General features: G+C 41.3%; 1 protein-coding gene across 2 annotated transcripts in view; it reads right to left on the reverse strand.

Moving 5' to 3' along the window:
* SLC12A4 (solute carrier family 12 member 4) overlaps nt 1-12,050 on the reverse strand; it is a 71,456-nt gene that overhangs the window by 41,982 nt on the left and 17,424 nt on the right. For both annotated transcript variants that reach the window (XM_056526445.1, XM_056526446.1), the window contains exons 4-5: nt 4,363-4,509; nt 1,183-1,237 (exon numbers count right to left, since the gene is read on the reverse strand). In XM_056526445.1, coding sequence (XP_056382420.1) covers nt 1,183-1,237; nt 4,363-4,509 — 202 coding nt within the window. The remainder of the gene's footprint in view (nt 1-1,182; nt 1,238-4,362; nt 4,510-12,050) is intronic.

Below are 12,050 nucleotides of genomic sequence, written 5' to 3' on the forward strand. Positions count from 1 at the left end.
AGAATATCCAGACTTATCCAGCGGTGTCTGCCAGGATAGCGAATTCGCAATAGTTGAAAAAACACAGACAGACAGAGTCAGTGGTCCAGCAACTGATTTCTCCTCCAGCATAGCAAGAAATCCCTGGAGGAGGTCAGTGTTCAGTTTATTTATGTAGACAACAAAAGGAGGGTTTTCAATAGCCACTCCCATAGTACAGAGCCACACCCATACATACAGTACAGAGCCACGCCCATACATACAGTACAGAGCCACACCCATACATACAGTACAGAGCCACACCCATACATACAGTACAGAGCCACACCCATACATACAGTACAGAGCCACGCCCATACATACAGTACAGAGCCACGCCCATACATACAGTACAGAGCCACGCCCATACATACAGTACAGAGCCACGCCCATACATACAGTCAGCATTAGGTTACAAGGTGATTCAGACTACAGAAGATATGACACACCTCCATGTGCCATCAACAAAAAAAAAACACATCTGCAGCTATGGTGGTCAGTTGACAACACATGAATCTACGCAATATCGCACAATATGAAGGCAATGTGACAACTTAATATTTCCCCGACAGGTGCCGCGTGCATGATCACGGGCGTCACCTGCTGCGGGACTCCCACGATCAGGCACCTTATCCCCTATCCTTTGGATAGGGGATAAGATGTGTAAGCAACAGAGAACCCCTTTAATGGATAACAAGAGATGTTAACGGTCCATTATCTTAATTTTAACAAAATCTTTTTAAATGTAAAGGACCATTGACGTCCGACAATAACAGACATTTCACAAGGGATTTGCCCAATGCTGATGTAAACATAGCCACAGCAATATTTCTGGCTCTCTGGTGTCATTTACACAGGTAATGAACTAAGATAAGAAGGGAGTGCTCCCAATCTTAATTTACAAATCTGTTTAACTTTCCGGCAACAGTTGATTTGAAAAAGTTTGTTCTCCACTGGAGTACCCCTTTAAGAGGCTAGGCACTGGGTACCTGCACATATTTTACATATAAGACATGATTTCTATGTCTCAACAGCAGAAATTCAGGAACTCAGAGGTAGAACTGTAACCCCCCCCCCCCCCCCCCAAATCAGGCCCTGTGATTAGTTCAGTTTGGTGAAAACATGTGACAGATTGCTTTTTGGATTATTTCACAAAAAGGTTACCTGGTACAACACCATTAGTAGCAATGGCACTCATTGATATTGCTGTGAGTAGAGTCTGCAGGAGAAAGAAAAAATACATTAAATAAATAAAAGTGGGACATTAAAAATACATAGACATTTGCCAATAGTAACCATGTGATTTGTACAATTCCATCAGATGACCCTTTTCTAGAAGCCCATTCACAAGTCACGCAGCAAATAAACACATTTATTTATTTATTTATTTTTTAAATGAATGTTACACCCTTCATGCCAGTTTTCATTTTTCGATTTTACTCCTAGTAAATATAACTCGTTCATTTTTACATTAACAGAGGGCTTGTTTTATACTGGAACAACAGTATTTTGTTATGACATCACTTATTTTAATCACAAAATCTACAGTGAAACAAAAAAAAAATTGACATTTTTAGCCTTTTTTTTTTTTTTTTAAAGCCCTTTTGGCTTTTTATTTTATTTAAAAAAAAAATTTAATATAAAGAACATTTACATTTTTGCGGGCAGTTTTTATTTTATTTTTTATTATGGAATTAGCTTTTTTTTCCTTGTAGGTTACCATTAAAAAAAATATATAAAAAAATACAGTAGGGATAGAAAAAAAATTGTAAGCACTGAAATTTATATTTTTTAGAACTAAAGTTTAATAAATTTTCAATCAGGGACCAATGTATGTAAGCAGGCAGTGACCTAAAAATATAGTCAATATTAAAAATGTATAAAAGAGCATGTAATTGTAAAAATATATATTTTTTAATAGTTTTGTTAAACTTTTTATTTGTAATGTATTTTAGTAATGTTTTATAAAGTGTGTTTTATTTATAATACTTTTCAACTTTATTCTCTATTTTCAACATTATTTAGGTACTACTTCTACTACACCTGTCAGCGATATATATGAACCTGTGATGTGAAGAGAACTTCACATCACAGCCGAGTACAGTGCCAGACAGGGTACCGGAGTGGTGCGGCGTGCCGCCCGCTTTTCCAGATTTTAATGGACGACCGCAATGGGTGTCAGGAGTGACACCTGCTGCGATCTGTCTGTCTGAAGGTACTACAGCTCCCAGCATATAACCGAGTGTGCTCCATGTTGGGAGCAGTAGTACCTGCAGTATGGGACAGATCGCAGTAGTTGTCACTCCTGACACCCGTTGCGATAGTACTTTACATTCCTGAGATGCAGAGCACATCTGTTCTGTGCTCCGGCCACTGATGTGAAGAGAAATTCACATCACTGATTTATAAATGCCGCTCAGAGCAGAGATTGTCCGGCACCGTTTGGCCAATCACTGCTCTAAGCGGAATACAAGCTAATCTGGTCTTTTTCGCAATGGAGAGGGGAGTCTGCTTTCCTAGCTTCCCTGTCTCCTTCCTCATATATGCTGGCCCATCTGTTTAATATTCCTCAATCTTCATTCTAATTTCCAGATGGCGCGAGAGCCTACGTCTTCTTCCTCTTCAATCTCAAGTCTTAAAGGGGTACTCCGCACTCCTAGACATCTTATCACCTATCCATAGGATAGGGGATAAGATGTCAAATCGCCGGGGTCCCGCTGATAGGGGCCCCCGGGATCTCGGCTGCTGTACCCACCTGTATGGCTTCCACCTCACACTGGCAATGCTGGAGGCTTCGGAGCCCGACCACAATGGTGGACGAGCGTCACGAGTCCGCCTCGTGTGATGTCATGCCCCGCCCCCTCAATGCAAGTCTATGGGAGGTCCATCAAGCCCCCTCCCATAGACTTGCTTTGAGGGGCGGGGCGTGATGTCACACAGGGCGGAGTCGTGACGCTCGTTCGCCATTGTGGTCGGGCTCCGAAGCCTCCAGCGTTGCCAGTGTGAGGTGGAAACCGTAAAGGTGGGTGCAGCAGCCGGGATCCCCCAGCGATCTGACATCTTATCCCCTATCCTTTGGATAGGGGATAAGATGTCTAGGGGTACCCCTTTAATACAGAGGCAGCTGAAGGGTTAATAGCCAGCAGCGCCCCTTGCCATCTAATAGTTGCGGCCCTTGGGCTGCTCCATATATGGACTAAACTTGAGTCCAGAGCAATTTCCATATGACCTTCACAGCATTGGAGCATACATCTATGTCCTTATGTGGGAAGGGATTAAAAAGGGTCTAGTCAGGAATTTTCAGAAAATGTTTTGGAGCCTGGAAAGGTAAAATTAAAACAAACACACACAAACTACCAATGCTGAGATGACAGGGAAGCCTTTATTTAATTCTAATAGTGCAGTTCGTTCGGAGAATGGACAGAGCTTGCAGCTACAAACAGTAGTTTAGCCCTGCCCCCACATCATGTTCTCCATCTTGCTGTGTATGTTAATAGAGACATTTCCACCATAACAGCTTGCAGTGCGCATCGTGCACCGACGGAATGGCAAGATGGCAGTTGTAGTTTTGCAACAACTGGAGAGCCACAGGTTGAGAAACATGTCCCCGAGAATACTCACATGCCCCAGTCCCATGCTATTTTTGCCTATTCTAGTCAGGCCTGGCCAAAGCAGAATGATGCAAGCGAGTCCAACTGTGCCCTCCCTATTTTCTGGCATTGCTCGCTAGTCTGAACAATTGGCAGTTGCTTTAAACCCTCAAGATCAGTGTTTCCCAACCAGGGTGCCTGCAGCTATTGCAAAACTAATAGCCAATATTAAAAATGTTGAAGCAAAGAGGAATGGTAGAAAAAGTCGGCAGACTCACCAAAGACTTCTTTTCCAGGGTAATTTCTTTATTTCATACTCACATATAAAAAGTAGATACAAAAGGTGGGAGAGAGGGATCGCAGTGGGGGGTATTCACTGTCTGGCGACAGACTCTGTTTCGCTCGGTACTCGAGCTTCTTCTGGCCAGAAGAAGCTCGAGTACCGAGCGAAACAGAGTCTGTCGCCAGACAGTGAATACCCCCCACTGCGATCCCTCTCTCCCACCTTTTGTATCTACTTTTTATATGTGAGTATGAAATAAAGAAATTACCCTGGAAAAGAAGTCTTTGGTGAGTCTGCCGACTTTTTCTACCATTCCTCTTTGCTTCAAGATTTGTGATCCACCACTTACAGTCAGAGCACCACCAACACTTCGGGGAACACTCCTACACGTCCCATAGTCCAGTAACGTGAGAATATCAGCAGCAGTGCCGGACATTACACTCTTCTTTTGAATATTAAAAATGTACTTACGCAGCAACAGCATATTAGAACAATGAGGAGGGTTTGGAGTACTCCAGCTGTGCCCACTATCCATGTCAGTCGAAGAAACAGTATCACTCCTAAGATATTCTGCAGACACGGAAGGTAGACACCCATCAGTGTGCCCATACTGGGTGACTGAAAGACAAAAAAGTAAAACAGAATATATGGTAATTAAATATCAGGATATACAGCAAGAGTGAGAGTTATCTCCATAGAACAGTCTTACAGAATAGAAGCAGTGCCACAGATAAAAAACGTGGCCTTACACATAATTGTCATAATTAAAGTTCTGAAAAGCATTTAAGGCCGCCATTGACACTGCAGGAATGCTGTAAAGCGCTAAGTTTTGGGCTCTGTTTTCATAAATTTGCGTTTGCTTTTCAATATGAGGCAGTGTCCTTGGAAAATTTTAAACTATTGGCAAGTAGGGTTAATGCCAATAAAGCACGTATTAAGCAATATGGCACGCATTAAGGTGAACTTCACTGCATGAGCGTGAATCTCGCTTACTTTAAAAAAATCATAATACAAGGTAAGAGAGACACGAATTTCACTCAATCCTAAAGAGCAAGACGTTTTCAACTCAGAATGTGACCCACACACAATCTCAGGAAATTTTACATTTCTCTGTCACGCTTTGCAGGACTCCTGAGGTGAGGAAAGCTTTAATCAGAAGTCAATTTTTTTAATAACTACCAGTGAAAATAGGTCACTAACTTGTGACACTGAACAAGCATCAACCAGTACACAACCAGCTACTGAACCAGAGGAAAATGTCAATGTCTCTTTACATAAAACTATTACATTATCAATAAAATTAGAGATGAGCGAACTTTTGAGAATTTTGATTCGGACGTTTCACCGAATTTTTTGAAAAAATTTGGTTTGATCTGAATTTATTTGCGGCAAATCTATATTATAAATGGCTATTTATGGCCTACAGAGAGCCTCAACAGGGGTGTAGAACTGAAAAATAGAAATTCACAGCACTGGTAAAACGTCCATTTTATTCGTCCTTATTAAAATCCATAGAAAGCCAAACAAGGTGCAAGTCCATGTGGTGAGGTCATCACCTCCCCCGTACTCCTTTCTTCTCATGGTGCCGGAGACGCGCTGCTTCTGCTTTCACTACAGGTAGTGAGCTCGCTCCCGTTGTCTGCCGCCAGCTCAGTGCGCCTGCGAAGTGCTAGAGACGGGGAGCGAGCTCTCTACCTATAGTGAAAGCAGAAGCAGCGCGTCTCCGGCACCATGAGAAGAAAGGAGTACGGGCACTGTATATCATATAACATAAAGGTGCACATTATATGTATAGGCTCAGTGGAGTCACGCCAGCCCGCACATCCTGGACATCGGGGGGGGACCTGTGTGTCAATCACACAGTGGTCCAGCGCTCACTTACAGGGGATAGGCGTGGCGGAGGTGGGGCATTACGATCCCCAGCCACGCCTATCCGTCTGTTGCTGACCGCACGATAAATCTATTTTCCTTCTGATAGAGTGTGATAAACAGCAGCCAAAAGTGCAGCTGCATTACACGTATCATCTTCTATACTATCATGTTATTAGTCTGGGGGGTATAATTTCCATGAGAGTTGCGCTTTAAAACATTAATTTTTACATTTAAATTGAAGATTTATGGTAGCTAGTGCTACCAGAACAACATTTTTATTCCCAGACCCAGCAGAATCAGTAAACCATATATTGCCTGAATGACACAGCCTGGAATTAAAATTTAAATGGGTATTCCAGGAATTTTTTTTATTTGACTATGCTACAGGGGCTGTAAAGTTAGTGTAGTCCATAATATAATGTCTGTCTGTACCTGTGTGTGACTGTTTTCTCACAATTCTTCAGTGATTTTCACCCCAATATTTATTTTTACCAGCATACAAAATGACTGCTGTCTCTGAATTTTTCCCATCTTGCAATGCGGCAGAGACCTGACTCACTAGTCAGTTGATGACAGGGAGCCTGTCTGCTTCAATGGGTGGAGAGATCAATCTGCAACTAATAAACAGCTGTAGGCATCCTGATTGAAGACCACAGGTCTGCAGCTCATTTAGTTTCAATGGGTGGGGTAGCTGATGTGTGGGAAGGAGGAAAATGGAATTTGTAAAATCACTTTATGCTGGATAACCCCTTTAAGATTTTGAAATTGAAATTTCACTACTCTGCCCGACATACTTATTGAGTATATGAGGGGAGTACAAAACGCTTCACTTCACTCAAAACAGTATTTGTCTAGAACAGCAGCAGGTGTGTACTATTGTCTGTCCTTTCACAGTATATAGACCCTTGACAGATTAACAGGTACAAAATAGTACACTACTTAGATGTAGGTATGTGGAATGCACTTATGGAGGGCAGAAAAATGTGCTACAGTACGCTTAAAAATACTTATTTTTACCTTTGTCCAAGATTTCAAAATTCCTTTATAATCAGAAATTGTCAGAAAACCACCTGACATTCAAAATAATAAAATACATAAGTTCTCTGAAGAAAAGGATCCATCATTAGATGACAATAGGTACAGTGTGTGTTCCAGTGACATTAGCTCATCGGAGGAACAGTAAAACATGATACAACTTAATTTTGCAACTGAAGAACCCCAACAAACAATGAACGACTTAAAGCGTACCTGTCATAGTGCAAAAAAAGAAAAAAAAGTGATATGTTACTCAGGGCCCAATCCTGATCATGTGCATATAATTTTTATGTGTCTTGGGCCTATATATCCAGAGATATAAGCATTTATCTGCTGGTGAGTTACTTTTTCATTGTGCAGGCTGGAGGGGGCGTGTCAGTCTGTCTCCCTCACACGAGCAAGCCTGTGCAGTCAGCCAATCAGTACTCTCTACTCTGTAACCCTTTCCTCTCTGGTTTTATGCTGTGTCATGTGTCAGACTAAGATACTTGGAGCTTGCCTGCAGTAATCAGAAGACATTATGGTGAATTCATAACAGGATAAAATGTATAAATATAAGAATAGATCTTTATAAAATTAGTGCAAGGATTATTTAGATAAAAGTTCAGCATTTTTATGAATACATGTTCTATCTGTTTTATCTTCTCCTATTAAAGCTGGATGCTAATCAGCATAGCTGTCACTATGAGTGTCATTCATCTTTCACAGACTCCTGAATGTCTGATCAACTTCTTTGTCATTCAGGAGTCCGAGAAAGCTTTGACTATTTCAGCATGCTGGGAGTTGTAGTTTAGTAACAACTGAAGCTGCAAGGTTTGTGTTGCCTCCAGTTGTTTTAAAACGACAGCTCCCAGCATGTCCACACATCCTTTATCTGTAGTTTCGCATACACAATAGAAATCTCCTATTCTGGATACCGGTATGCTTTACGGCCGGTATCCAGTATGCTGTAAAATCTATACTAGTCTGTCTGGCTAAAAGACAGGCGACCCCCCTAGTGGTGGCTATTTTGAGCTTGAATTTCAGGTGAAATGTTTTTTTTTTTTTGTTTTTTTTTTTAACAGGTGTATATTGTGAAATGTCATATTATAATGAGTCCTGCAATATATGAAAAGTTTTTAACAATGACAGTGCCTCTTTAAAGCCTACTGGAACTGAGGAACTTCAAAATGGTAAATCTACCACCTTGGATAGTCAGTCAATTCCAACAGCAGGTGGTCAGTATCCACAGTTCCCTCTTTCTGCTAGTCCTTGGCAATATTCATTTTATTACTGATCTGGTATCAACATGGCAATAAAGCTGGCAGAGTAACTCAAGGATACCCACATGTTTCCTACAATACACAGTCAATATATGGAGACCATATAGTGGCTGAATGACACAGCCTGGAGGTGGCTGAAGCATGAGAAGTCCATAAAGTGTCTGAATGGCACAGCGTGGAGTTGGCAGAGGCATGAGGAGACCATTGAAATTTAAGAATTTTAAATAGTAATTTAAGATTTTGAAATTGAATTTTTTTTTAATTGAACTTTTAACTCCCAAGTTTTAGTTACCCAGGCCCCGGCGTGTGGGTACAAAGGACCAAATCTAACAAGGAGTCACATGGCAGCACAATGACAGAGCCTGGATGTGGCATCAGTATGAGGATTCCATATAGTGGCTAAATGCCACAGCCTGGAGGTGGCATCAGGAGTCCTGAAAGTGACCCTAATTCAAGGAATTTCTGAAACTGGGGACCAGTACCTTAATTATGTTTGCAGTATCCATGGCAGCACAATGAGAGAGCCTGGAGGTGATAGAATAAGCATGAGGAGACCATAGAGCAGCACAAAGAGCCTGGAGGTGGCAGCATCAGTATGAGGAGACCATAGAGAAGCACAATGACAGAGCCTAGAGGTGGAAGCAGCAGCATGAGGGCCATGCCAACTGAGGGTTTAGTCTGAGGAACCCACCAACTGTTGACTGGGGGTGTCGGATGTCACTTGGGATGAAGTGGATGACCGAGTGAACCGATCAATCACGGCTGCTGGGTTGCTGGTTGCAACACGACTGCTAGCTGACAGAGGGAGCGCAGACCTCTCACTGCGACTCCGGCTGCCACACACCCCTACTTTCCTGCGACCTCTGCCTGCGCCTGATGAATTTAGGCCTCTGCCACTCCTCTGTGCATGTCCTGTCACTATTCTGCCTGACATACTTATTGCGTATATGAGGGGAGTACAATAGGCTTCACTACGCTTAAAACAGTATACAGGTACAAAATAGTACACTACTTAGATGTAGAAATGTAGTATGCACTGATGAGGGCAGAAAAAATGCGCTACAGTACCCTTAAAAAAAACAAAAACATATTTTTGTAAAACACCAGCAGTACACAACAGTGCTGCAGCCAAAATAAGCTGTGTACTAAACACAAAATTGCACTTTGTCAAAGACTATTAGGAATGGACTGCTGGGTATTATACCGTCTACAGACTAGTATAACCAGTAGATGATTTTTTGTGGAACAAAGACACTGAATTGCGCTGAAAAATTATTCCTGCCTCCTCTGCTGAGTTTTATAAAGTTGAGGCAACATACAGCTATCTGCCCCTCTCTGTAATACTATGCCGAAGAAAGTGACTTGGAGGTTAATGCCTGCAGCTGCAGTAAAAATCCTTTTCAGTTAAAAAAATATATACACTGCTCTGTCCACCAGAACACTGATGTGACTAGGATGTGAAACGCTGCTGGAATGAGCTTTTCTGTGTAACACACACGCTGTCCGTCCTATCTGTATGCAGTGTAATGAATGATATGAGGAGACGAAAAATGGCTGCCGATTATATAGGGCTGTGACATCACAGGGGTGACTGGCTGCTGATAGGCTGTATCCTGCATGTGATTCAGGGTCATCCTGCCTACTTCCCTTCCCAGCATTCCTTGCCCCATGTACTGACATGTGGATCCGCCATTTTAGATGCCTTGGAGCCTGCACCGCAGTGAATAAAGAGTTAAATGAAGCGATTCATGCAACAGAATCTCGGTGATATTCGCATTCATTGCAAATTGAATATTTCCTGAAATTCGTAACAAATTTGTGTTAGTGAGCTTCGATTCGCTCACCTCTAAATAAAATATATTTTAAAAAAATCATCCCCCAATAACCTTACTACTAATCCACACTAAAACCCATAGAAACAATGACGTCCATTTCTTTAATATATGTCATTTTATTGCTCTAAAGTCACAGGGCAATGAATTTTACAAGTTTACAGCAACAATACGATCGTTTTACACCACCATCTGTTGGAGTAGACTTTGTTGTCTTTTTGCCCAAAAAAAAAAGATACAAGGAAACCTTTAAAAAACAGGTTTCAGCGCTTTAAGAGTGAGCCATTTAAAAAAAAAAAAAAAAAAAACAAACAGAGAGGACACATCCTAACAGATCAAGATGGTTGGGGGGGGGGGGGGGGATAAGCAGCGATCTGCACTACACAACTATAAATACTAAGTGAAGCAATACATCAGAAGGCAAGATAACCTTTAATGTTTACACAGGTCAGTAACCAACACAAAAAGGTAACTCTGGATTCCATTTCTCCCCAGAACAAATCCTCAGCCGCAACATAGCCAAGGATCAATGCCAAGATAACTACTACAACTATGAAGTCTCAAGGTTTATCCTAGATTATTATCCTGCATTTGCTCTTTCACAGACAACATTACCATTAAATTATATTCTAATCAAAAGTCCCATAGTTAGACTATACTAGACTATAGCCTTATAAATAAAGCATAAAAAAGGTATTTTTAAATACTGCCAACACAAACAAGGTTGTTTTTTTTGTTTTTTGTTTTTTTATCTAATGGGTAAAACAAGCCTTACATTGAACCTTTTGACCACATAATTATTCTGCCTCCTTCATAAACGTATACCTTAAGCTTGACACATTTATAGGAACAAAGAATTAGCCATGATGAACTGCAGCATTCCCGATCCCTCTTCATCACATCTGATTTATATGGAGGCTTCATGAATCACAATGCAGACTAATGGTCGATCATGCAGAGTTTCGCTGACTTATCCTAGGTGTATAGCCATTAAAGTAGTTTAGGACAACGAAATGTGCTATAAATGTATAGTTGGAGCCAAACAAAGTTACAAGGGCGTAAAGTTGCTTTTTTTCCTTATAAAGACTGATTTAAAGGGGGTACTCCAGTGGAAATGTTTTTTTTGGTTTTTTTTTAATCAACTGCTGCCAGAATGTTAAACAGATTTGTAAATTACTTCTATTAAAACATCTTAATCCTTACAGTACTTATTAGCTGCTGAATACTACAGGGGAAATTCTTTTCTTTTTGGAACAGTCCTCTCTACTGACATCTCTGTCCATAGCAGCACATGTTTGCTATGGGGATTTTCTCCTACTCTGGACAGTTCCTAAATTAATTTTTTTATTTATTTTTTCCCCCCCAAATGTTATATTTTTACAAGGGGTTAAAGGAGAAAATGTCCCCCAAACTTTGTAACCCAATCTCTTCTTAGTATGGAAATACCCCATGTGTGGATGTCAAGTGCACTGCGGACGCACTACAATGCTCAGAAGAGAAGAAGTCACATTTGGCTTTTGGAAAGCAAATTTAGCTGAAAAACGTTTTAGGGGGCATGTTGCATTTAGGAAGCCCCGATGGTGCCAGAACAGCAAGACAAACAAACAAAAAAAAAAAAAAAAAAAAACACATGGCATACTATTTTGGAAACTACACCCCTCAAGGAACATAAGGGGTACAGTGAGCCTTAACACCCCACAGGTGCTTGACAAATTTCCGCTAAAGTTGGACGTGTAAAATAAAAAATCTTCACAAAAATGCTGGTGTTACCCCAAATTTTTCTTTTTCACAAGGGGTAATTGGAGAAAAAGCCTCCCAAAATTTGTAACCCCATTTCTTCTGAGTATGGAAATACCCCATATGTGGATGTAAAGTGCTCTGCGGGCGAACTACAGTGCTCAGAAGAGAAGGAGCGCCATTGAGCTTTTGGTGAGGGAATTTGGTTGGAATAGAAGTGGGAGGCCATGTGAGTTTACAAAGCCCCCCCGTGGAGCCAGACCAATGGACCCCCCCCCCCCCCCCACATGTGACCCCATTTTGGAAACTTCACCCCTCACAGATTTTAATAAGGGGTGCAGTGAACATTTACACCCCACTGGCATTTGACAGATCTTTGGAACAGTGGGCTGTTGAATGAAAAATTAAATATTTCATTTTC

Source organism: Hyla sarda, chromosome 6 (assembly GCF_029499605.1).
Source record: "Hyla sarda isolate aHylSar1 chromosome 6, aHylSar1.hap1, whole genome shotgun sequence".
Taxonomy (NCBI): Eukaryota; Metazoa; Chordata; class Amphibia; order Anura; family Hylidae; genus Hyla; species Hyla sarda.